Source organism: Nyctibius grandis, chromosome 11, assembly GCF_013368605.1.
Source record: "Nyctibius grandis isolate bNycGra1 chromosome 11, bNycGra1.pri, whole genome shotgun sequence".
Lineage (NCBI taxonomy): Eukaryota > Metazoa > Chordata > Aves > Nyctibiiformes > Nyctibiidae > Nyctibius > Nyctibius grandis.
Genome location: NC_090668.1, coordinates 26,110,397 through 26,134,419, shown reverse-complemented (window position 1 = coordinate 26,134,419; position 24,023 = coordinate 26,110,397). Strand labels below are relative to the sequence as shown.

The 24,023-nt window shown below is 48.8% G+C and overlaps 1 protein-coding gene and 2 long non-coding RNA genes across 3 annotated transcripts; 1 reads left to right on the top strand and 2 right to left on the bottom strand.

Annotated features, from left to right (window-relative positions):
- Nucleotides 1-261: 261 nt before the first annotated feature.
- Nucleotides 262-2,075, bottom strand: LOC137668488 (uncharacterized). The gene is made up of 3 exons (XR_011048944.1): nt 1,869-2,075; nt 827-957; nt 262-553 (listed from the first exon to the last, which is right to left on the bottom strand). It is a non-coding gene; the product is annotated as an uncharacterized lncRNA (long non-coding RNA).
- On the top strand, nt 1,885-24,023 carry ANP32A (acidic nuclear phosphoprotein 32 family member A). The gene is made up of 8 exons (XM_068410040.1): nt 1,885-2,455; nt 17,738-17,887; nt 18,039-18,161; nt 19,601-19,799; nt 20,006-20,104; nt 21,626-21,723; nt 22,327-22,387; nt 22,601-24,023. The coding sequence occupies exons 1-8, from the start codon at nt 2,402-2,404 to the stop codon at nt 22,660-22,662; spliced, it is 846 nt and encodes a 281-aa protein (XP_068266141.1). The 5' UTR covers nt 1,885-2,401; the 3' UTR covers nt 22,663-24,023.
- On the bottom strand, nt 2,856-4,223 carry LOC137668489 (uncharacterized). Its single transcript, XR_011048945.1, has 2 exons — nt 3,580-4,223; nt 2,856-2,993 (listed from the first exon to the last, which is right to left on the bottom strand). It is a non-coding gene; the product is annotated as an uncharacterized lncRNA (long non-coding RNA).

Genomic DNA, 24,023 nt, shown 5'->3' with positions numbered 1-24,023 from the left:
AGTTTAAATGGCATCATCACATCCATTTTTAACGCTGATTAACTTTTTTCCATACCCTAGAAGTATTAGTCAGTCCAGTGACCAGATTTTTTTTGTTTAAATAATATCTGCAAAGATGTTATTGAATATTTATTCACCATTGCAATATGACACTTAGATATTTGGCCTGTGGAACATTTCCATTCATTTTTAGTTCTCCAAACAGCTCTCAAGACTTCTCAAACCCTTGCATGCATGTGAATAAGGCAGAAGGGAAACCAACAGATTTAAACATTTAATTTTTTGAACTTTGAATAGTTTGGAGGGGGGCATTTTATACAGCTTCATATAAATCAGAACACACCACACATTCTGAGAAAACAAAGGAAAGAGTATCCCTGTATTTTTAGAAACTTTGTTTTTAAATATGATACTAGTTTAGTTAATACTTATAGACACTTTGTTTCCATGATAAAAGTTCTTTTCCAAAGGTCTTCACCTGTGCCATGAAAACAAATTCCAGACCAAACCTTCCTTTGTGAAGTCTCAGCCCAGGGGCCACCTTTGTTGACACCTGTAATGGAGAATTTAAAACAGAGCTAAGATAAAATTCACCCTGATCCTTAAGTCCTAAACACTTTGTGAAGTTTATATTCTAAAACTACTGCAGTAACTTTATTATGTTGAAACCAAGGCCACAGAACAATAAATGACTTGTTCATCCCACAGACAAAACCAAAATCCAATGGCTCTAACAGCTAAACCATAATGAGACCCTACACCACCTCAAAAATATTAACCTGTTGCAGAATACTAGTGGTACTACACTATAAGTTACACTTTTTACCTTAAGCTGGATCCAGCACGACCTTTCTCCCAGCTGACACACTCCCAACAGAACTTGTGCTTAGCTGTCAACTGCATTCATTACAGTTTATCCACAGATGATGCAGGTAAAAGAAGCATCTCCATCCTGCACTGCAAAATATTTTGACAAGATAAAAACAGTTTTCCAGCAACTCTCATCTTTCTGTCGATACTCAAATGTTTCAAACAACTCTAAGGGATTTTTACAGCCCTGTCTTGTTGAACCACCTGTGAAGGCAAGGTTAACAAGTCCACCAGAACTCCAGTGACTCTGCACAAGGGACAAGAAGGAACCACCTAAACAAAGCACATTTTACCGACCAGCTGCTACACCCAACGAAAACAGTCCCCTGTGTTTGATAAAACCAGTCACAAGCACACGGAGCCAAGCAAGCGTGGGGCTTTGCCACCCCCAGAACGCCAGCGGATCCAACACCCGAGGCAGACAGCAAGCCCGGCCTGGACGTTATCTGGCTCCTTATTTCAGGGCTCTGCCTGGAAAAAGGTACAGAATACACCTTGGCACCACAGGCCCTGCCCCACCACTGCACCCGACAACGGGACACGAGTGACCGCAAGAGCGGCCTTCCGAGGCGCCGAGCCTCCTGGGGACACACCGCAGCGCCTACAGGCCCCTCCAGGGCAGCTTCCCAGAGCAGGAACCGACCGACTCGGGACTGCTTGGCACAACCACCGCTGTCCCCGCTCTCGCTGCCCACAGCCCTCAGCCGCCCCTTCAGCCCGCTCACCCACAGCGGGGGCACCCCAAGCCGCACCACCCGTACGCGCCCTCCCGCCGCCGCGGGGACCCCGCTGAGGACGGGCAGGAGCCGGCGGGGCGCCCCGGCAGAGCAGGGTGGCTTTGCCCCCCCCCCCCCCCCCCCCCCCGCGCCTCACACTGAGGCGATCGGCGCCCCTCCCCGCGCGCCGGCCCGCCCGCCTCCCGCCCTCCCCGCCCCGCCGCCGGCCCGCGCTCCGCCATTCCTCGCGCTCCGCCGCCCCTCCGCCGCCCCGCTCCGCACCTTTCCCTCCCCTCCTGGCTGCTCGCCCCGTGCCCGGGCGGCTCCGGGCTCTAGCGCCGCTCCCCGCCCCGCGCCTCGGCGCCTCCCCCAGGCTCCGGCAGGCGGCGGGGGGGGAGCGCAGCGGGGCGGAGAAGGCAGAGCGCACCCCATCCCCAGCGCGGAGCCGCCGCCGCTCCTTCCCCATCAGCCACCAGCACGGAATGATCCTCCGCTCCCAGCCGGGCTGTCCCCCTGGCCGGCTTCGCCGCTCCCCCATTGGCTTCCACCGCCCCTCGCCCGCCCCCATTGGCTCCGGCCTCGCGTTGCGGCGGCGCGGTTGGCGGAGACGGCCGTCAATCAGGCCGGAGCCCCCGGGAGCGCCCGCCTCCGCAGTTATCAGGTTAGTGTTCGCCGCGGTGCTGGGGCTCGGGATTCCGAGCGGAGCCTGGTTGAGCCCTCAAAGTCCCTGACCGCGCTGGCGTTGGGGGGGTCTGCATCGGTGTCACTGCACGAGCGGAGCCGGCGACAGCGAGCGACTCCCGCCACCCACGGACATGGACATGAAGAAAAGGATCCACTTAGAGCTGCGGAACAGGACGCCCTCAGATGTAAGCAATGCAAAAATTAATAATAAAAATCCATCCCACATTTTTTTTTATTTTTTTTTTTTTGGGGGGGGGTGCATCCCAAACGCGCGGGGCTCGGAGCGGAGGGGGGGGGGGAGAGCGGCGGCGGCGGAGGGGCGGCGGGGCCGGTGCTGCCCTTGAGGTGCCTACCTGTGTGTGTGTCTATGTGGCCGTGCCCCCCAATTTGGGGGTGCCCGAAGGCGCACGCGTTATGGTCTAGGGGGAAACTAGAGGCTGCTCCTGACTCTGCCGGTGTGCGATGCCTGCGAGGGGGCTCGCCGTGCGTTAGATAAAAATAAGTTGGTGCTCCTCTCTCGGCGTGTTTAGTTGGCAAATATTTGTACTGGGTGCTGGGCAGGGAGAGGCAGACAGGGACTGCGAGTGAGTTGCGAATGGTTTAGTTTAAAGTGCGTCTTCATTTCTTTGCAGTGATCAGGCAAGAGAGACTGGGGAGCCATATTTGTAACTTTGTAGTCCTCATGAACGCGCCCTTTCTCTCTCTCTTCCCTCTTTCCAGATGCTGAGAAGATAAAAGAAAAGAATTTTAAACCAATGCTTAGCGTTTTTTGGCGATCGGGTATCGCCGCCGGTAGCGCGAGCGTTGAATAAAAAAAAAAAAAAGAAATATCGCAAGAAATAAACGCACTCTCCACCCCCTCCATCCCCACACACGCACAAAAAGGCTGGATGTGTGCGTGTGCGTGTTTTTCTCTCCCCCCCCCTCTCCCTCCCCTCCTTCCCCTTTCCCCCGGGGCCGGACTTCAGGTTGTTGTTCCGCGTCTCGCGGAATAAACGAGAGAGAGAAAAACTTTGTCAGGACCCAGAAAAAAAAAAAAAAATAGGGGGAAAAAAACCAAACACACACCCTCCCCCCCCCAAAAAAAAAGAGTCGGCGGCGGTGGGGGGTGCGCGGAGGCAGGCGGGGCGCCGGGCCCGCTCCGGCGGGGCGCGAACTCGGGGAGGCCGAGGGCAGCGGCGGGGAAGCCCCCCCCCCTCCCTCCGTCCAGCCCCGCCGCCGCCAGGCCCTTGCATAATGGCCGGGGAGGGCGAGGTGCGCCCCGGCCCCGCCGCGGGAGGGGAAGGGGGAAGAAAGGGGGGGAACGTACCTCTGCGGGGGGCGCCGGGGAGAGGGCGGAGGCGAGGCGGCGGGACGCGGCCCCGCGGCTTTTCGGTGGGCGAGCGCGGTGTCCGAGGGACAAAGGCGGGCAGGTCGCTGGAACCTGCTCTTTAAAGTTTAAAAACTCCTGGGCGAGGGGGGGTGGGAGGAAGGAGGAGGAGGAGGAGGAGGAGGGCTCCCGCCACCGCCGCGGCACACGCCGCCGTCCCCGGCGGGCGGTGAGGCGCGGCCCGGCCCGGGCCCGCGGGGGCTCATTGTTCGGGCGCGGGGGCTACAATGAGGCGAGCGGGGCCGGCTGGCGAGTGGCCCCCGCCCCGCCGAGCCGCTCCCGGCCCCGCTCTGCCAGCGCCACACCGCAAGTAGGACGCGGCGCCATGTTTTTTTTTTCCTTCTCCCCCCCTCTCCTCCTCTTCCTCCTCCTCCTCCTCCTCAGCTGCGGCGGAGGGAACGGCTGGGCGCGGGCGGCGGCCCTGCCCGCCCCGCCGGGCCCTCAGCGCCCCGCCGTGAGGGGAGCCCCGCCGTGAGGGGAGGCCCCGCCGCCCGCTCCCGCTCTGGCAGGCCGCGGGTAGCGGCGGTGTGTGGAAGTGCGACATGAGGCGTTGGCGGAGGGGGGCCCTTCCCCGCGGCACTGCGGCGGGGCCGGGCCGGGCGGCGGGGCGCCCGGGCGCCCTCTCCGACATGACTGCCAGCCGCCGGGGCTGCCATTTTGTCGCCGCCGTCGCCGAGCGCGGGGCGGGAGGAGGCTCGTGACGACCGCAGCGGGACGAGCCAGGAGGGTAAAAAGGCGCCGCCCCCCCCCCCGCTTTTTATTATTTATAATTATTATTTTTATTATTGTTTGTATTTATTCCCGCGGGTGCTGCTGTGCGGGCCGCCTTCCCGCCCCCGGCCTGCCGCGGGGAGCGGGCCCCTCCGGGCCGCACCTGCCCGCCCCACCCCGGGCGGCAGCGAGCGGGGCCGGGCCGGGGGTGCCCCTGCAGCCCCCCCGGGCAGGGAGCGCGGCGCTGGGAATACGCCTTCTTCCTGGGCAGGGCCCTGCGGGGAGGTAGGTCTCTGCTTTTGGGGCTCCTTTTATTTATTTTTTTTTTAATTATTTTTTGCCCTTTTTAATTTTTTTTTTTCCTTTAGTTTTGGCCGATGAGTCCATCATCCTACTGTGGTTTAAAAACTTGATCCAGAGCGTGCTAGGTTTAAACTGGACTTTTTTTTTTTCCCTCCATGCTTGAATTTTGTTCAGTTTTTGCTCAGTTCTGGCTTACGCCAGAGAAAGTTGAGAGAGCTGTGATGTGGTGGGGGTTCACTGTGCCTCAGTAACTCAGGAATCTGTAGCAGTTGGCCGTCAAGACTTATTTTAACTGTCACTTTTTCTATTTACCTGCTAGCCTTTAGCTCTGAGTTACGTGTCTCAGTCCTCCCGAGGTAACAAATGTGACACCTCCATTATAAAGCCAAATCTTTCTGGTTTCATACGAAGCAGGATGGAGAAGCCGTTTGGGAATGCTGTTAGGTTTAGAGTCCGCTTTGTACAGCCGTTGATTACAGATGTGTGCGCCAGCTTTTGTGTCCTGAGAATTAAGTGTACAGCTTAAAGTCTGTTTCTCTGAAATACCTATTAAAATAAAATTTAGCTAAATCCGGCTAGTGCTTTAGGTAAAACACTTGGAGCTGGGGTTTAGAAGCAATGCTAATGCCAATGTTATTTATTTACAGAGTTTAGTAAGTCTTTGGGCATGAACAGGATGGTCCTGTGAATTGTTTTCGTTAGTTTCTGCTTTGATAGGCAGTATTTCTCCTTCTGTGGAGGAGCATTATTTTCAAACCTTTAAGTGTAATGCAAATAAATCTTGGTGAAAATAACTGAAATATACATGTTTTGGAGCTTCTGCCCTGTATGTGCTCAAGTTTTGCGGTAGATCTTATATTTAATATATCCTGTTATCGGAGCATACAGGATCAAAACTTTTTGTAAATCAAAGTTAGAGAAGAGGATGTTGATAAGGTGGTGTGGTTCTTTCGGAGCCTGTATGAATACTTTATAGTTTGAGCTGCCTCATACGGTTCTTGTGTAGAATACTGCGTGCTGCTGGGGAGCTGAGCTAGCTACTTGGAGCTGTTAAGTCATAAAATCCTGTAAAGTTACGTGTTGACTAATAAAACTAATATAAATGTCCCAAAGTGGATTATATAGGAGCTATTTCTTCCTTTTCTTCATTAGCCTCTTTTTGTTTTTTATTATTTTTTCAATTCTCCCTCCATTTCTGTATGAACTCAGTGTTGGTGAGCGGTCTGGGGTTTTTGTGCTTGAAATTTGTTTTTCCTGGGTGTTGTACAGCCAGAGTTGAGCTTACACATCTACTTTCTGCCCAGGTATTTCAATTTTTATCCCGTTACATTTAATGGTCACTTAGGGTAGTGCACTTGCTGTAGCGTTTGTCACTTCTCTCTGTTGCACTTCAGAACTTATTTGAGAGTCCGATTTCTCTCTCTTACAGTAGATTTTAACACTGAAGGGAAATATGATGCAAGCATCTGTACAAAGTGTTCTTTCAAATGAAGAATATGAATAAAAAGGCTCTTTTCCCCAAGCTAGTTCCTTCTTGTGATGCTTGCAAGAGCAGTAAAGAGTTTAAAGGGACACACGTCGCTTTGAAAATCTACATTTAAAAAAATATTTTGGTATTGTGTATGGGTGCAGATACATACTTCTTCACTTTCCCCAGGCTGAACAACCTCAAAAGGGGAAGGGGATGTGGGTTTGAAACCAAGTGGGGTATGGTTGTGTCTGGGGAGGCACGAGATCAGCACGTACAATCTCTGTGTGGATTATAGTGGGTTTTTGCAGACTTGTATCGCTTCCCCACTTAACACAACTGGCAGTGGGGTGTAAATGTACAAAGAAGGAGCTGTCTTTATTGCAAACTTCCCAAGTTTATGTAACAGCTGGTTTTCATGGCGCTCAATTTCCAGCTGCAAATCTCTAAAATGAGCATCCTGATGGTGGATGGATGGATGCTCGTCTTGGAGGGACCGCAGCCCACAAAGATCAGACTGGAGAGTGAGTGTGATGTGTGAGCTGTCCTCACTGAAATTCAGACTAGTTTTACAGCAGACTGACCAGGGGAGCATTTGGCAAATTCTCTTCTCTTAACCTGGACCAAGTTTTAAGCATGTGAAAGGAGCTACGAACATAGAATTGGAAAACACCACTGTATGGACCTGAAACTGGTTGCCTCATTTTCCCATTTTTCTGCTGCTAGAAACTAGCAATGGTAGATTTTTAACTTTTTAACCCTTAACTCTTGAGAATTCTCTTTTGACCAGCAATATGTTAAATACAGTCACAGTTACAAAGTCTTCTGTATTATTCAGGTGTGTATCCAAACACTGGCTTGATAAAAATGTATTAAGAGAAATAGCTGGGGTTTAGTTGATGTAATTGAGTTGTAGTCCATCAAGAAACGCATCTCCTGAAGAAACAAGGGTTCTTGCCCTGCCCACCAAATGAAACAAGTTCTTGAGGGGAAAAAAAAAAAAGCTTTGTAGTACAAACCTTCTAGCCTGGCTATTATAATCCATCCTTGCAGCAGGATTTGTGTGCTATGAATTGATAAATAGGATGTACCTTTCTGCTGTTCTGCTCTAAATGTACACCAAAAACTCCTGAGTGTTCCAAGGTACCATTAATTACGTGCAGGGATTTAGGACTTCTAAAATATTTTATCGTTTATTGTGTTTAAAAGACCGTATTCTCTATATCAGTGATGCATCTTTAAATGCACATTGAATGGTGGCACAACTGTCAGTGGCTGTTTTCTTAAATATTTACATCGTAAATATTTACAACATAAGATGTTGACTGATTCTCCCCATTTCATTCATTCTGTGGATTACTCCCCCCATCCTTCTGTCCTAAAGGTGCAGGTATTTGTAAGTTGGAGAAGCCTGAAAATTAAGAGCTGGACCTGTGAAATATGGGTGGGTGCCATGTCTTGAACATCTTTTGAATGAATTAAAAGTAAGGGAAGGTTATGGGAGTAGCTCTGGTTTGCACTCCAGAATCCCAGGCGCCTCTGGGATCCCCGTGCCGCGTCTGGGAGGGAGCAGGACGTGCCCAGGGTGCAAAGAAAGGAGGAAGGGAGGTCCTCTCCTTGCCCCCCGCCGAGGCAAGTCTTACCATTTGCAGAGCGTGCGATGGCTTTCGGCAGTCTTGATTGACAAACGGCTCAGCTCGATGAACCAAACCCTCTGTGTGTGCAGCGAGGTGCAAGTCCCAAGTGGGAACAGAGAGCAGTGATGTTTGTGTTGTGCTTTGGAGTGATGGACACTTCTCAGCTATTTATGTGACACTGCTGGACTTGTTCTGCATATAATTTTTCCCTGTCTCCTCTCTTGCTCAGCTGTCCTGCAGACAAAATAGCTAGTAAATATGTAGTCTGTATTTTTTTGACTAGGCTGCTAAAATCAGTCCTGAAGCCCTTGCATATGTAAGCATGACCTTTGAAATCTTTCCAGAAAAAAAAAAAAAACAAAAAAGCCTCAGTGGTTTGTCTTTACGCTGCTGTGTAAGAGTTGTGCTCGCTGTTGGAGCAGTGATTTGTCCATCGACTTAGCTTCGCCAGGGGAGGTTCAGGTTGGACATTAGGAAGAATTTCTTTTCAGAAAGGGTTATTAGACATTGGAAGGGGCTGCCCAGGGAGGTGGTGGAGTCACCATCTCTGGAGGGGTTTAAGAAAAGCCTGGACATGGCCCTTAGTGCCCTGGTCTAGTGGACAGGGTGGTGTCAGGGCAATGGTTGGACTCAATGATCCCAGAGGTCTCTTCCAACCTGGTTGATTCTGTGTGATTCTGTGACTTGGTCTGTCGAACACTTTCCCTTCAAAGCCATAAAAAAAGCTGGGAAAAGCTTATCTTTTGCAAGTATGATTTGCCAATGCATTCTGTGGCAGCTGACATCTTCAGAGACTGCTTTCCCTATTAAATATGCAGCTCTTAAAATTAGTCTTAATTTAAATGCAGTGTTTCTTTTTTATGTACGTCTCTACATCAGCCCTTTGTTGCTGGGGGCAATTTGGAGTACGTGCAACTGAACAAACGAAGCAGCTCAGCTAAATGCTGAAAATTTCTAACTGCAGAGTTTTCAGATGAAGGGTGCAATGCAATCTTATGTTTTGCTTCTGGTTTATTTAATAATACCTGGGCAGTGAATGAAAAGCACTTTGGATGTGGTGTCAGCACTCGGTTTTCCAAATAGAGTCTCTCAAGTGACCTGTGCGAAGTCACCCACCCCAGCCAGGAGCAGAGCGAAGTGCTCTGCTGGTGTGTGATACCATCTGTAGAGAAGGGAGAAGCAGACAACATTAATGTGAATATAAAAAGTATTCAATGCAAAGATCAAGCAATTTAAGCATTTGAAACAGTCTGTCTAAAGCAATATTTGGAGTTTTCAGTGTTACGCTGCTAACAGTAGCAACAAAAACGAAAACTGGCTGTCTGCTCTTGAATGAAACAGCTTTCGGTGTCCCTAAAGTGTGTTCTCAATTTATTAATTAATGTGTTGCTTATGCATATGGCTATACTGACCCTTGTAAATGTGTGCAAGTATATTTATGTGACTCACGGGGTTTCTTGGTTGAGGGAGTGTTTTTTGAGAAAGACAACAGGAGATTATTCTTTCTGGAAGTTTTTTAGTACTGGAGATGCCTTAATTAGATACGAGTGTAAGACGTAGTCAGAATTGCCAAGACTTCACCCTTCTACCACTTATATATTTCACTTGGACCTTTAGTTTCTCACAGAGCAGAGTAAAGGGATGTAAAATTAGTTGGAGCCATACATACTGCTCTCGGGGTTTATAGCTGTGCTCTGTGAGGTATTAGAGGGTAGAAAAAGTAACTGTATTGATGCTGAGCCAGATTTTTTCTGAGCTATGCAAGCAGCCTTAAGCTGTCTCTGAACACAGAGCAGCTTTGATTTAAAAAAAAAAAAACCAAACAACAAATGACACACAACAACAACCAAACAACCAAAACAACAAAAATTTCCCATCTCTCCTCCCATGCTAACTGTGCTCATCCTCGTGGGAGTTAACATCAACGGAGCCAGCGTGAGGGGGGTTTAAAAGGTGGCTTTAACCTGCTATTTTACAGCATCACTTGCAACTTGGGTACAGTGGTTTAACCAGCTGCTTGAGTCTGGACTGTGACATGTCCACGGAGATGCCCGTGTTGTCACTGGGTTGTTCTTGGTCCCTAAGCAAATGTTTTCGTGCAATTCCTTGGCTGCACCCTCATCTGGAGGAAATCTGAGTTTCTTCATCACGTGATTGTTGGATCAACTACATTAAATACGAAGCGCTCGCTAGGGTGTAGTTTACAAACAGAGTAAACCCACGTGAGAACCATGGCGTTGTAGTTCAAAGGCAGCAGTTTTGGGATCCGTGCACACGCATGTGTATTGGTGCTTGTAGTGAAGAATATAAGAGGCACCAAACCTGTATCAGCATGATGCTGGAAGTTCAATTTTGGGCTTTGAGAACCCTCCGCTGAAGTGTTCAACAGTATTGGTGGGTCTGTCCGAGAAAGAGACGCAGAAGAGTAATTCAGATAAGAAAGTTGGATGGGGTTGTGTCATTGTATCAAAATCCAAAATCACATGTTGGTTTGGTAAGGAGAAAAACTTCACTGCTGTCACGTGCAGTTGGTGCTTTTATTCTGGTTTGCTTTTTACTTTTGGGGGAGGAAGAGGATGCCAACACTACTGGAATTTTCCCTTCCCTGGTAAATTTAGTTCTGCTTGTGGCTAGATCCTCATCCCTGAGCATCTCCAGTGGGTGATGCTGAGCTGCCCAGAGGAGTAGCTGAGGATTGCCCCGCAGAAGGGGAATCCCCCGTGGCACCAAGCCAGCGCAGCCGATGGCACCTGCCTCCCTCCCCTGCCTGCCTGCGGGCAGCGTGCCAGAGGTAGGAGTGGGCACGGCCCCAGTGGGCAGCACGCTGGCAAGCCGGGAGAGGCTTGAATAGCTCTTGAAGTATGTCTTAGTTGACGTACAGCAGCCCGGTAGCTGCTCTAAATTGGGCTGGAGAGGATTCTGCGCTCCTCTTTCTCTCACTGTTTTTCACCAGGAGTTGAACTTGGCATAGTCTGGCTCTGCCATGTGTTTAGATCACAGATGAGCCCTAACGTGGCTGAAGATCTGTCTTGAATGCAGGTGGCAAATGGCATGTGGTGCCATCTTTATTTTTTAAAAAAACTCAGTTCTTCAGGTTGGTTACATTTTGGTGATCATCTTGGAGCAGAAATTGCATCATGTCTTTGAGCCTTCAGAGCAGCTTTGTTAGCTCAAGGTATTAAGTAGGCTGTTCATGAAAACAGTTTTTGGCCTAGTCACATTCCAGGTAGTATCTGAAATGGAAATTCATGCAACATTTATCTCCTTCAGTAGTAACTTTGAGGGAAGCTTGTAACATGAGCGTGGAGAACATCCTATCCTTACCATCACTGTGGAGGTGAGCATGGATGATGGGCTCCTGCAAGACTTGGGCATTATCTTGAGCCTTGTCCAACCCGTGCCTTCCCCAACAATTGAGAACGTCGTGAATGTGGAGTCCTGGCTTCTCTTAAACTTCACAAATCGAGTGGAATAGAAACTTGAGGAGATCCATTTCTGCTCAAGGATCCCCAAATCTGCGTGAGTACGGATCTGGAATACAGTGCAAGGACTAGGAGGACACAACCCTTGGCGGTCTGGTTGCTGTAGACAGCAATGGTCATTCATTACTGGGGAGTGATGCAAGGCTTTGCATGGACTATGCAGGCTTTTGAGAGCAAAAAACTCCCGAAGACAGAAACCCAAGTGCCTTGAAGAAGTGTTTGTGCATCTGGGAGAGAATAAAACTGTCTCTGCCTTCAGAAGTAATTTGGACTTCTCTTCCACTTCCCACAACAGGACTCCCTTGCTCTCCCCTCCCTTCTTTCCACAGCTCTGCCCTCCTCCAAATGAGGTTTCCTTTGGGTTACGAGGTATGAAGGACTTCTCTCAGTGCTCCCCTGGATCATTTGGCTGGGAGCAGTGCAAGGCAGAGTTAACACCCTCATCTCTACCTGCTTTTTTCCATAAAAATGCCACATAGTGGGGTGTTCTGTCCTGGGCTACCATATGTGACGTACACTTCAAAAGCATCTGCTCCATCGTGCTGAAAAGGAGGTGTTACAGCCTTTGCTGTTCCTGCTTGTAAACCCAGCTGGATGGTGGTTGTACTGGTAAATTTGCCTTTTATCTTTTAAAATTATATTCACAACTGTGTCTTTCTGTCACCTTAAGCCTTCAGTTACAGACTGGGATTTGGGAACTTAGGCCCAAGTTCATGGATCTCCCTGCCCATGGGCTGTAGGCTTTCTGAAGTAGAGACTTTGCCTTTTTACCTGTTAGAATGGAAATGTAGATTAAAAGTTAAGGTGATAACGTGCAGCTTAATAGCTGTCTGTGTGTAATTATATTGTATTGATTGTGTATGTGTCCATAAGTCGAGAGTATGGTCCCTTCCAGAGAGGGACTGCTGGGAAAGGGAGGCAGGGGAAGGTCTGCCGGGTACTGCGCACAGCAGGCGAGTCCCAGATGTCACTTGTGATGGCTCCCATGAAATCCAGTGGCTGCTTACACATGGTTGCCTGTACTTACCCCAGGAATAGGTTGGAGTCTTGCAGTAGACCCTGTGGCTATATTAAGGGTGTTGTCTATGTGTTTGGGGACACAGCTCAGTGCGGTCACCATACTAGGAAACAGGTCAGAGTCGCTGGTTATCAAGCAGGCAGTAATGTAGAGTGTGATGTCATGAAAGTCATGAAGAGATCTAGAGGATGCTGTAATCCATGGTTAACAGTGCAGCGTGCGTTAACAGAGACGTGATGTCATCTGCTGAAAGCGTCTGGGACTACCAGAATAGAAACCGGGATGACTTCAGGAGAACAGGTCCAAGGCACGTGGTCTGAAGAGGCTGGTGGAGAAGCAGCAATCTACTTGCTTACGTGTAACTGCTGAAAACTAAGGGCTGATACCAGCAAACCGCAGAGCAACGCTCGAGCAGAAGCGCGTGGAGAACCAGGAAGCACCTGCTCGAGCAGATGGCACCCGCTGCATGGGGGAGAGGGACAGCAGAGCCCCGAGCCACCCTGGGAACGCCGAGGACAAGGCAGAACGGCAGGCTGGACGAGCAGTTGGAGCTGTGCAGTGTGTAATATCCCTACCCAAGCACCTGATGGTGCCTTATCATAAAGGTTATCAAAGAGCGTGGTTACGTGCTGCGGGAACCAACGTAGCCACCTGCATGTTAGGTCTTCTGCTAGACATTCACCTGCGGGTGCCTCCTGAGCTGTTCTGGTAGGTATTGCGGTGTTATCCGTGGTGGTAGGTTACCTGTGGCATGTTGCTCTTCCACTGTTTCTCACTGTGTAGCTGTTTTTTTGGGAAGATAAATACAGGTCGTGTGGTTTGTCTTGTACTAGTACTTGTATTAGTACTTACTCCAATTAGTGCTTTGATTTGATTATGCGTTGTGGCGTAGACAGTGATGAGGTTAATGATATACAGCTTGTGCAAGTCGTATCTTTGATGTAGCTAACCACAGATGCGCTGAGGACACTTGTTCCCTCAGCCTCTCTCTCCAGATGTGTTCAGGTTGTCCTCCCTGATTCTGACTGCTCATCTATCTGCTGTGTGATACCACTAAATTGGTTCAGACGATCTGGGGCCCCCTCATCTCGTTCAGGTTTATAACAAGACTCGGGGTGCTCGCCCAGGCTGCTTCCATCAGACAAAGGTTTATGCTGTGTTTTGGTGACAGAATATGAGGAAAGAGATGTGAAAATGGTGGCGTTACTGTGCGTTGTCGGGGAAGTTCAGTAGATGTTTGGAGAGTGATTCAGGAGCTGGAATTTTCCTTAAGATTACTAAGACTACTGAAAAATAAATGAAGAATAGGTTTTTAGTCCCCCCGTCATACTTTTGTGGTAGTGAGCTGGTTTAGATGGAATGTAGCTTCACTAAGGTCACCTTTCTGCTCCTCCCTCTCTGTACGCTGACACAGTTATGTGCTCGCTGTCAAGGCTGTAGAGAGCCTGGCTGAGGCCCAGCACCCTCGCAAGGGTGCTGAGGTTTGAGAGGAGACCTCAGTGCAGCAGCCAGCGCGTTGGAGAAGTGCCCCGGTAATAACCCAGAGGGGCCTTGGAGAGCAGGGCCTGCTCCCGGGAGGGACACGGTGCCTCTCCGGTTAACGGCAAACCGGCAAGTTCCTGAGGAGGAGATGGCAAGTGAGAGCGGGATGCACAAGCCCGCAGGCTGAGAGGCTGTGGGCAAAGAGCTGCGGGTAATTTTAATCCTTATACAAACTGTGTAAGCTGGTGGTAACTCCTACGGCTTGTACTGTACACGAGAGAACTGGGTGCGATGCAGTGAACAGTCTACAACTACCTGAAGGGAGGTTGTAGCGGGGTGGGAGTCGGCCTCTTCTCCCAGGCAACCAGCGCTAGGACAAGAGGACACAGCCTCAAGCTTGGCCAGGGGAGGGTCAGGTTGGACATTAGGAAGCATTTCTTCTCAGCAAGGGTCATTAGCCATTGGAAGGGGCTGCCCAGGGAGGTGGTGGAGTCACCATCTCTGGAGGGGTTTAAGAAAAGCCTGGACATGGCCCTTAGTGCCCTGGTCTAGTTGCCATGGTGGCGTCAGGGGAATGGTTGGACTCGATGAGCCCAGAGGGCTCTTCCAACCTCAGTGATTCTGTGATTCTGTGAACGTGTACGTGGCAGTGAAGTTGGGAGAAGCCCCATCAGCCCGGTTCATCCTCTTGCACGCGTGTGTTTTCTCCAAGATTCTTCAATCTCTTCGAACATAAAGCCATTTTAATTTCAACGTGAATTTTATTTTGTGAGTTCACGTTCTCTCAGAAGCGATTCAGTGTGTTAATACACCTCTGACAGACAGTTGTGCTTGCGGAGCGGTAGGAGCCTGTGCTCTGCCGTTTCCTAAATGAGCTCTTTGATTCTACCAAGCTTCCTCCCGCTTGCAAACCTGCCTGGTTTTATTCCATGGTAGCTTCCCTGTGGAGTTGTTTTGGCTGTACCTTCACCCAGTATCTTGGTACTGGGTGCAGCGAAGAAGAGAGCGTTGCAGTTCTGTATCAAAGTTTTCTGAAAAGTAGAGAGGACACAGCAGCCTTGCCTTAAAAAGAGCAAACTGAAAGTAGAAGCCAGTTGGCTCCTCTGCCGCCACATTGAAGGGTTTGTCTTCTGCATCCATGGCTATTTCCAGCCCCCCCTCAAATTTCTCCTCTACCCCCGAGGAAGCTTTGTCCAATTCCTTGTTTGCCTCTTCTCTGTCCTGCCCTCAGGAGGAGGAAGGGCTGTCCCACCTCCTGGGGCCGAGGGCAGATGCTGGTTCTCTCTCAGCGTGAGGTTTAGGTGCTGCTTCACTCCGTGCCTTCACCTGCTGCATCGCTCAAAGCTCTAAACTCTGCTGGCTGCTGTGAGCATTTTCCCTCTCTGAACTCCCTCCTGCCTCGCTTCGTCTTCCTACGTGTGCTCTCGCAAACTTCCTTTGCAAAGAGGAAAAGGAAAAAAAAAGACCTCTGGGCTCTCCAGCCAGCTACCAACGCGGCACGGGCGGCACCGCAGCCCTCTCCTTCGCCCTCCTGCCTCCCAAACGTGTCCGTAGGTGGGTGCTGTCTCGGGCGAGCCACCTCGCTGGCCAGGGGAGATAACGGGGCAGGCAGGGGCCTCGTGTGCTGGTGAGCAAGGACACAGATACGGGGGCTGTGTGGTCTGCGTTTGGGGTGGAGCTGCTTTTATTTTACTTATTTTTTTCCTTTTATTTTTTTTTTTGGCGGGAGCTGTGTGTGTGTGCGTGAAGCAGATGACTGAGAAAACTCTATATTTGTCCCTAAATTGATCTCACTGGAGGATCCTGATACTTACACGCTGTTACAGCGTGAAGATAGGCAGGTTTGCCTTTCAAATGGCTTTCCTCTGTCCAAATTTCATAGCAAAGAGGGTTTCTTGTAGTTTGTTTTTGAGGTTTGAGGATTCCCCCCCGCAAAGTGGAATAGATATCTGTGGGATGAGGAGCATTTGACTTCATCTTTGGTTTCTTCTAACCAGCTTCAAATTCTTCTGGGAGACTTCTGTGTAGTTATTCCCTATCATAATTCTTCTAGGAAAATTGTGGAGTCTTGGAAAATGCGTTTCCTGTCTAACGCTGATCCTCCTACTCTCAATGAATCACTTGTGCTCTCGTGTTGCTTTGGGCTGACTTCCCTGTTGACTTCAGTGCCTGGGATTTAATTAGAAATCTAGGGATGTTATGTGGAGCTGTAAAACTACGTAGGATTTTTCGCTGTGCAGTGGGGTAATAAAAAAATGAAGAAAATTTAATATTTGCATATTAACTGTCCTTGGTGTGAACTGAAGAGTTGCTTCGTGTCTCTGCAGGCTGCTTTGTCCCAGCCTTAGTGTAAAGCAGCACCTCCTCCCTTTCCAAACCTGCACATGGGATGGGGTCTGCAGTGCAAGCAGAAGGATGGGCTTTTATAGGGGAGAAATAACCCCCAGAAATTCTCTGTCGGTGTGAAAATGTCTGGGTGTTCCCTGAATGGGTGAGCCCTTCCTGTGGAGTCACCGTCCTCGGTGGCAGAGCTTCCCCAGAGCCTGGAAAAACTCACGTTGGCTACTAAGGGACTTGAATCCCGTAAGGCTGACCTGGTTTTGGGGTGAAAAGGAGCAGTTTTATTTGGGATGGGGCGTATTTGGGGGCTCTTTTGCATCGCTGCTGCTGTGGTGTGTCTGTTGAAGATAGCAGCTGCAAGGAAAAAAAAGAACAAAACCCCACAGCCTGTAGCTTGCTGTACACACCCATGGGGCTGCCCAGCTTTGGCTGTGGGGCAGGTCCTGTGTTGCTCAGGCCCGTGGGGACATTATCTTTGCCTCTCCCTTGGAGGCTGCGCCAGGGTGGGGGAGATAAGGGGTACGCTGCTGCAGCAGCAGCCGTGCTCGCTGCGCATCATCTGACACAGCCCTTGTAATTCCCCAAGAAAGGAGTCGCCTCCGTGGGGAAGATCTTCCCCTGAAGTACCATCAAGCTGCCCTGGCGAGGAGGGGTGAGGGTGGACCCCAGCAAGACCTGCGTTAGGCCGTTGGGTTTCAGGAGTGGCTGAGCAGACAGCGGTTTCTCCACTCTTGACAAGCTCGTGTAATTTTTGCGTGCAGAGAGAAGCTGTTTTAACAACTGACGATACGTTGTAATAGCACGCGAGTTGTACGGAGCGTCGAAGTTGTAGGTTAGTTTAAAAATAAATAGGTTGGTTCCCTGTTTTTGAAAATGCAAGGACAATGCTACTTCTAACAACGGTTAGGCCAGGATTTGTGTTTTTGAGCTGTTTACACCGTTTATAGAACAACACAAAGGTGGGCAGTTGAGGCAAAGCCAAATACGTGTGTTTTTGAAACGTTGCTAGCCTGGCATGCCAGCAAAAGTGGGGCTCGGACACTGAAAATAACCCTTGTCATACTTGCCAGTTGACTGGAATACCTTTCATTTTTGCCTGATCTGTGTCATCACAGAATCAATGAGGTTGGAAGAGCCCTCTGGGATCATCGAGTCCAACCATTGCCCTGACACCACCATGGCAACTAGACCAGGGCACTAAGGGCCATGTCCAGGCTTTTCTTAAACCCCTCCAGAGATGGTGACTCCACCACCTCCCTGGGCAGCCCCTTCCAATGGCTAATGACCCTTGCTGAGAAGAAATGCTTCCTCATGTCCAACCTGACCCTCCCCTGGCCAAGCTTGAGGCTGTGTCCTCTTGTCCTAGCGCTGGTTGCCTGGGAGAAGAGGCCGACTCCCACTGCGCTACAACCTCCCTTCAGGTAGTTGTAGACTGCACTAAGGTCACCTCTGAGCCTCCTCGTCTCCGGGCTAAACACCCCCAGCTCCCTCAGCCGTTCCTCGGAGGTCAGACCCTCCAGACCCTTCCCCAGCTTGGTCGCCCTCCTCTGCACTCGCTCCAACACCTCAACATCTCTCTTGAAGCTAAGTCCTCCTTAGCTTGTGTAAAGGAGGAGGATAAAGATTTCACTCACATCTTGCATTATTCTTTTTCCAGGTTAAAGAACTCGTTCTTGACAACTGTAGGTCATACGAAGGCAAAATCGAAGGCCTTACAGATGAGTTTGAAGAGCTGGAATTCTTAAGTACAATCAACGTAGGCTTAACCTCAGTTGCAAACTTACCAAAGTTAAACAAACTTAAGAAGGTAAATAAAATGTCCTGTGCCTTATCGCTCCCTCTTTGCGCTATACTACGTGTGTAAAATAGTTGTTTGTATAAAAACATCATTTAGCTGACCAAACTGCTTCGTGATACATGTTTGCACTAACAACTCAAGATGTTTACGTGCCTTTTAGCTCGAGCTAAGCGACAACAGAATCTCAGGAGGACTGGAAGTGTTGGCAGAAAAGTGTCCGAACCTCACGCATCTAAATCTAAGCGGCAACAAAATAAAAGATCTCGGTACAATAGAACCTCTGGTGAGTTGATGGCGGTACGGGCTGAAACCAAACCCTGTTTTGTGATGAGTGGAGGTGTTTTGGGCATGGAAAGTCCGAAGTGACTTGCAGCGGAGTGTGGGCTCGGCCTGGCCCGGGGCCGTGCCGCAGCCCTGCCCCGGGGCTGTGCCGGCAGCTGAGCGGCTGCTCCCCTCTAGCGGCTGCGGCTCTGCTGCCGCCAGGGCCAGGCTCTCCCTGTGGCTTTCCACGCCGGCGTGGGCTGTGGGTCTGTCTCCCAGATGCTCTGCTTGAGCTCGGTGTGTTTTCCTGGAAGTGTTGGGTCTCAAATCACCAGCCAGCGCTTCTGCCCAGGGGTGCGGCGTGTGCTGGTGGTAGTAGGGGCTGGCTGCAGCGCCGTGTGCCTCCATAGTGGGCTTGCTCACTGCAGCTGGGCAGAGATCGCTGAGCTTCCAGCTCGTTCCTGGTGGTTTTCATCACCTCTCCTGCTCACGGTCATTATACTTCTCGTTTTAAGTGCTGTGACCAAGTTTGTCAGGCTGCAGTTCCAACAAGCATCCAAGTGTCAGTTCTGGTAGTGCTATTTTCTAGTTTTTGGTTTCTGTGCCCTTTGCTCTGCAGAAAGAGTTTTGTCTCATGCTTATTTCCCAAATACTTACTCTTAAAATGTCCCAAGGAGCCATTCTCAGATGAGTCCATCTCGGATCTCCTTTCCCCCAGCAGAAGAGGAGAGCAGAGCCGTTAAACTCATGTAGCAAACAGATAAGAGAGAGGATTGTAACTGCTCCTGGTTTCAGGCTTATTGTTTTCTTGCTGTCACTGCTGCTGTACACACTAAACTCCAGAAGGGAGATATTTCATAAGACTTGATACAAATCCTCAACTGCTTGTGCTGTTGTGGTTAGTACTTTGAACTGCTGTGGGCAGTGCAGACCACCTCCTCCTCAACAAAACAAACCCAACCCCAGGAATTGAATTCCTGTTCAATTTCGAAGCCTTTTTTCATTTTTCCAAAGGCTACGGTACAATCATGAAAATTTTTAAATCTCTCTCAGCAAAATTCTTGTGTCCAGAGAATAGTGTTTCTTCTTCTATGGAAAGTAGTAGTTTAAATAGACCTGACTGGTGGCTCCAGTATCTTGCCTTGTGCTTTTGGGATAGCTGACTGGGCTAATGCTTATTCTTAGCTTGGCCCCTCGCAGCACGTGTGATTTTGCACATTACCTCTTCCCAGCCTTCAAGATACTGAACTTGAGAGAGAGCATTTTCCACCCTCAGATACCAAAGCAGCAGTGACCAGGCATTGCAGATTTCTCTTCCACGCCAATTTAGCAGGCAGAGGCCAAAATGACCTTTTTGCCCTGGGAAGCCACTGAGCACATAAACTCTGGCTGCTGTTGCATTCTTTGCTCTGTAGAGAATTACCGTAACGCTGGACTTGAGAGACTTCTCTTTCTTTGCAGAAAAAGTTAGAAAACCTGAAGAGTCTAGATCTTTTCAATTGCGAGGTAACCAACTTGAACGATTACAGAGAAAACGTATTCAAGCTCCTCCCGCAACTCACATACCTCGATGGCTACGACCGGGATGACAAAGAAGCACCGGACTCTGACGCAGAGGGCTACGTGGAGGGCTTAGACGACGAGGAGGAAGATGAAGATGGTATGTGAATTGTGCTACTTGGTGTACGTAAGTTAAAAGATCAATATGCTGCCTAGTACATTTTGCTTCCAGCTCTGACTTGTTGGCAAGAGAAGGGTGTTCTCAGCAGCTCCTTCCTGACTGATGTAAAGGAGAAGTACCTCAGTGTCCTCTGAAGGAACGAGGGGAAAGGAGATGGGCAGGGCCTGAAAGAGCTACTTTCTCAGTCTTATCCCTAGTGAAAGATCGGGATGACAAAGAAGCACCGGACTCTGATGCAGAGGGCTACGTGGAGGGCTTAGACGACGAGGAGGAAGATGAAGATGGTATGTGAATTTGTGCTACTTGGTGTACGTAAGTTGTAAGATTGATGTGCTGCGTGGTGCATTTTGCTTCCAGCTCCGACTTGTTGGCAGGAGAAGGGTGTTCTCAGCAGCTCCTTCTGATGTAAAGCAAAAATATTTCAGTGTCCTCTGAAGGAACAAGGGGAAAGGAGATGGATAGGGCCTGAAAGAGCTACTTTCTCTGCTGTATCTGTAGTCAAAGGTGGGGATTGAAAGGGGGGTGGAAGAAAGCGGCCAGGAGGAGGAGTAAGACACTGAAAGAGTTCAGGGAACAGTAACCCCAGGGGATGAGGATGTAAGGGAGAAATGGGTGAGAAAGGATGTCATGGACACGCTGCTGTTTTCCAAGAGTACGATCAGGGAAGTAGGAGCAGTTGTGTAGACCCTGATGGAGAAGGGTAGCGTGGAGAACCAAACTGGGCGTAGAAAAGAAGTAGCTGAGTCAAGGAGTTAAGTAAAGCAGCCAAGGTGTTAATAGGAGGTTGTAGCTGCTCTGTAAGGACGAAGTGAACTAATTGGGTGTGAGTCAGAAGAGAGGAGAGTGTGTGTATTGAAGTCTGCCTGGGGCAAGCTCTGTGAGAGGCACTAAGGAAGCAGCAAGCAACTTTTTAATGTTAGGAAAAAGCACGGTGGGTCCCGCTGTGCTGTAGGTGCCGTTCTGCCTCTGCGGCAGACTGCACCGGTCGGATGAGTATCCGGCTGGGCTTGGGGAATTTGCTGGACTCTTCAAACCCAGCTGCACAGCAAAAGCAGAATAGCTGGACTTGCACTTTTCCCTCGAGTGCTGAATGTGAGCTCTGGCGAGAGGGGCGAGTGCTGCAGCCGTGCCTGGCAGCGTGGTGCGTTCAGCCAGGTTCAGCAGGGACAGGTTCTCCTCACCAGAACACAAGTCTGGGCCTGCATGAAAAAGCTCCATAACACCATTCCTGCAGCATGGAAAAACAATTTCTGGTTTGTTGCTCGGGCTAGTTGGATTTAATCTCTTTCCTCTTGAAAAAGAGATGACAAACCTGTAAGCTGGATTGTGTGTGACCCTCTTGTGTTGCTTTGAAAGCGTAAAGGCAAGAGCCCTCGCATGGGGAGGGTTCCCAGTGCATGGTTGGCTTGTAAAGTTCTGCTCTGTTGCTGGTGGGAGCAGATGGACACTTGCAGATGAAGAGCTGCAAGTGTCCCACGGGCTCAAAAATTCATATTAGTAGAGGGAACTGGAGCAGCTGAAGCTAAAGCAGTCCCGAGGCTGCCGTGACTTGCTGTCAAGGCCCCTGGAGCCCTAGAGCAGCTCAGGCCATGGGTGCAGCTGCCACACTACCCTGTCACTAGGCTGAAAAGGCCCAGGACTCCATCGAGCCCTGTTAGCAGCTGGAGAGCTGCCCTTAGTTCTGCACTGCCCTTGAGCAGTGCTTTCAGTTGCTCCTTGTGTCAGTAGAGGTCACATCTTAGGTGGCAATGTTGGAAAAAAAGTAAATGTTAAATGTCTGAGTGCTTAATCTTGTTTGGCTGTAGAAGAGGAGTATGATGATGATGCTCAGGTAGTAGAAGATGAAGAAGATGAGGAGGAAGAGGAGGAAGGAGAAGAGGAGGATGTGAGCGGAGAAGAGGAGGTAAGGATTTATGCAGTTAATAATGGGTGTGGAGTGAACATATTCCCTAACTGGGACAAGAAATGGACCAAATATTGGAGGCTTTTAGTGCTTGAAGTGTGTGTTTGCTTTTGGAGAAGCATCACGGTGGGGGGTGGCTTTGAGGCGTGCCTGTCTATGAGCCAGCTGCCATCTAGTGACCATGGACATGAAATCCTTCTGTTTGTTGGGCTGTCAGCCTCCTCTCAAAGCCAGCAGCAGCTCCTGCCCCTAGAACATGGGCTGCCTTCTACTGAGCAGTCCTCAAGGTTTACTAAACTCAGGACATCGTAACAAAATCTGCAGCTACGTGTCAGCGCAAAGGATAAAACTATTTTCTCGCAGAAGTGGCTGCTCTGCTTGTGATTTTCTGCAGTGAGACTTGGGCCAGAGACCAGTCATAACTGTAGCAAAAAACTGCACTTATGTAACTGTGGGGGAAGCATCTGCCTTTTGGTTTGGTTTTTGTTTAAGGTGCTTGAAGGACTTTCTCTCTGTTGTAAAATGCTGTTGGATGTTGCCAAATTGTGAACAGTCCTGCACTGAAACTGACTTTTTTAATCCTTTTTTTTTTTTTAAATCCAGGAGGATGAAGAAGGCTACAACGATGGTGAGGTAGATGATGATGAAGATGAAGAAGAGCCCGGTATGGCAGCAATCCAGTTTTTGCTAGACCTAAAATAACAATAATATATATTTTAAAAAGTAAAATGCCATTTTCTGAAAAGCAGGCTCATGTTTGTACTCCTGCTCCTTTGATAGCAAGCCAGCTGCCAAAGTAGAAGCTTATTGAACTTGTTCAGCTTCTCAGCAGCGTGAGGGAGCACCCATATAATTCCAGTTGTGTTTTATTTTCTAGAGGAAGAACGGGGACAGAAGAGAAAACGAGAACCTGAAGACGAAGGGGATGAAGATGACTAAACTGAATAACCTATTTTGAAAATTTCCTATTGTGATTTGACTGTTTTTACCCTGTATTTCCCCTTCCCACACCCCCAACCTTTTTTTTTTTTCTTTTTTTTTCTTTTTTTTTTTTTTTTCCTGATTGTAATGTTGCTGTGGGAACGAGAGGGAGAAGCAGACTGGGTGGGCAAGGGAATAAAATACTATTTTTACTGCCACTCCTCCTCCTCTTCATTTTAAAATTTTTCTTTTTGTCCCTCTCTTAGTCCCTGTAACTGCAATAGTAAGTATAAACCAAGTGGTAATTTGTTTCTTATTATTGGAGTGGATAGTTTGACATCTTTAAAAAAAAAAAGAGAAAAAAAAGTTTCAGGATCAGTGGATGATGCCCCAAATACACAGAGTCTGTTCGGAGACAGCTGCAGAGCGTTGGTTGTTGGGATTTTTCCACCGCTGCCAGTCACTATAAATACTTTGTAAGCATTTTTTTGGGGGGATGCTGCAAGTTGGAGGCGAAGCATCCCTGCACAGCAACGGGTGTGAGAATGGCATCTTGCTCCAGTGATTTATGGTTGCCTGTCCGTGAATGACTGCCATTTTCAGCCGATGCTTCCCCTGCTTTTGTAGGTACCTTTTCTTTTGCTGTTTGTAAATAGTGACCAAATGTTTTTGTTGGGGTTTTTTGGGGTTTTTTTTTTTTTGGGGTGTTCCTTTGGATCTGGTTTGTGGGGTGAATTTGCAATCCCACCCCCCCTCCTCCCTGCACTGTGTGTTGTGTGTTTTCCTTTCTGTTTGTTTTTGGGGTTGGTTTTTTTTTGGCTAGGGCATAGCCAACACACTGAAAATGGCAGGCATTTAAATATATATATAAATATATATAAAAAATGTTCCTAATTCCTGAGTTACTAGTGAAATGAATTTGACAATTGTAATAAAAAAAATGTTTCAACCCTTTTAAATAAGGTGTGTACTATTTTGGTCTGTAATATATAACACCTAGTCAATTTTAAGTGATGAGAAACTACTTCCACTTGTGCTATATACTTTGAAAAAATTTTTACAAACCTAAATCCAGGAAGGCAGTTCAGCGTGTAGGGTAGGAGGTTTCTTTTCATACACTCAAGCACGAGATACTAATACAAAATTGTATTTTCTTACCTAGTGGAAGTCAGTAAAATGACTGAAAAATACCTAGTGAATGTACAGTTTTACTTTCATATCCCTCTTTAAAATAGCTTTAGAAGTGACTTGTATTTCCTAGTCAATATTTCATCTGTATAAATACATTTGCAACAGTTTTTTTTTTTTCCCAGAAGAGCCAAACTTTGAGTTTTATGTCTGTTTGTCATTGATGAATTTCAATAAATCTTTTTATACAA

What these genes read in the sequence shown, in the direction of transcription:
- ANP32A (XM_068410040.1), top strand. Translation starts at nt 2,402, where the DNA reads ATGGACATGAAGAAAAGGATCCACTTAGAGCTGCGGAACAGGACGCCC. An exon ending in CGAGGAGGAAGATGAAGATG is followed by an intron (nt 20,105 to 21,625) that starts GTATGTGAATTT and finishes GTTTGGCTGTAG; the next exon opens with AAGAGGAGTATGATGATGAT. An exon ending in TGAAGATGAAGAAGAGCCCG is followed by an intron (nt 22,388 to 22,600) that starts GTATGGCAGCAA and finishes TTTATTTTCTAG; the next exon opens with AGGAAGAACGGGGACAGAAG.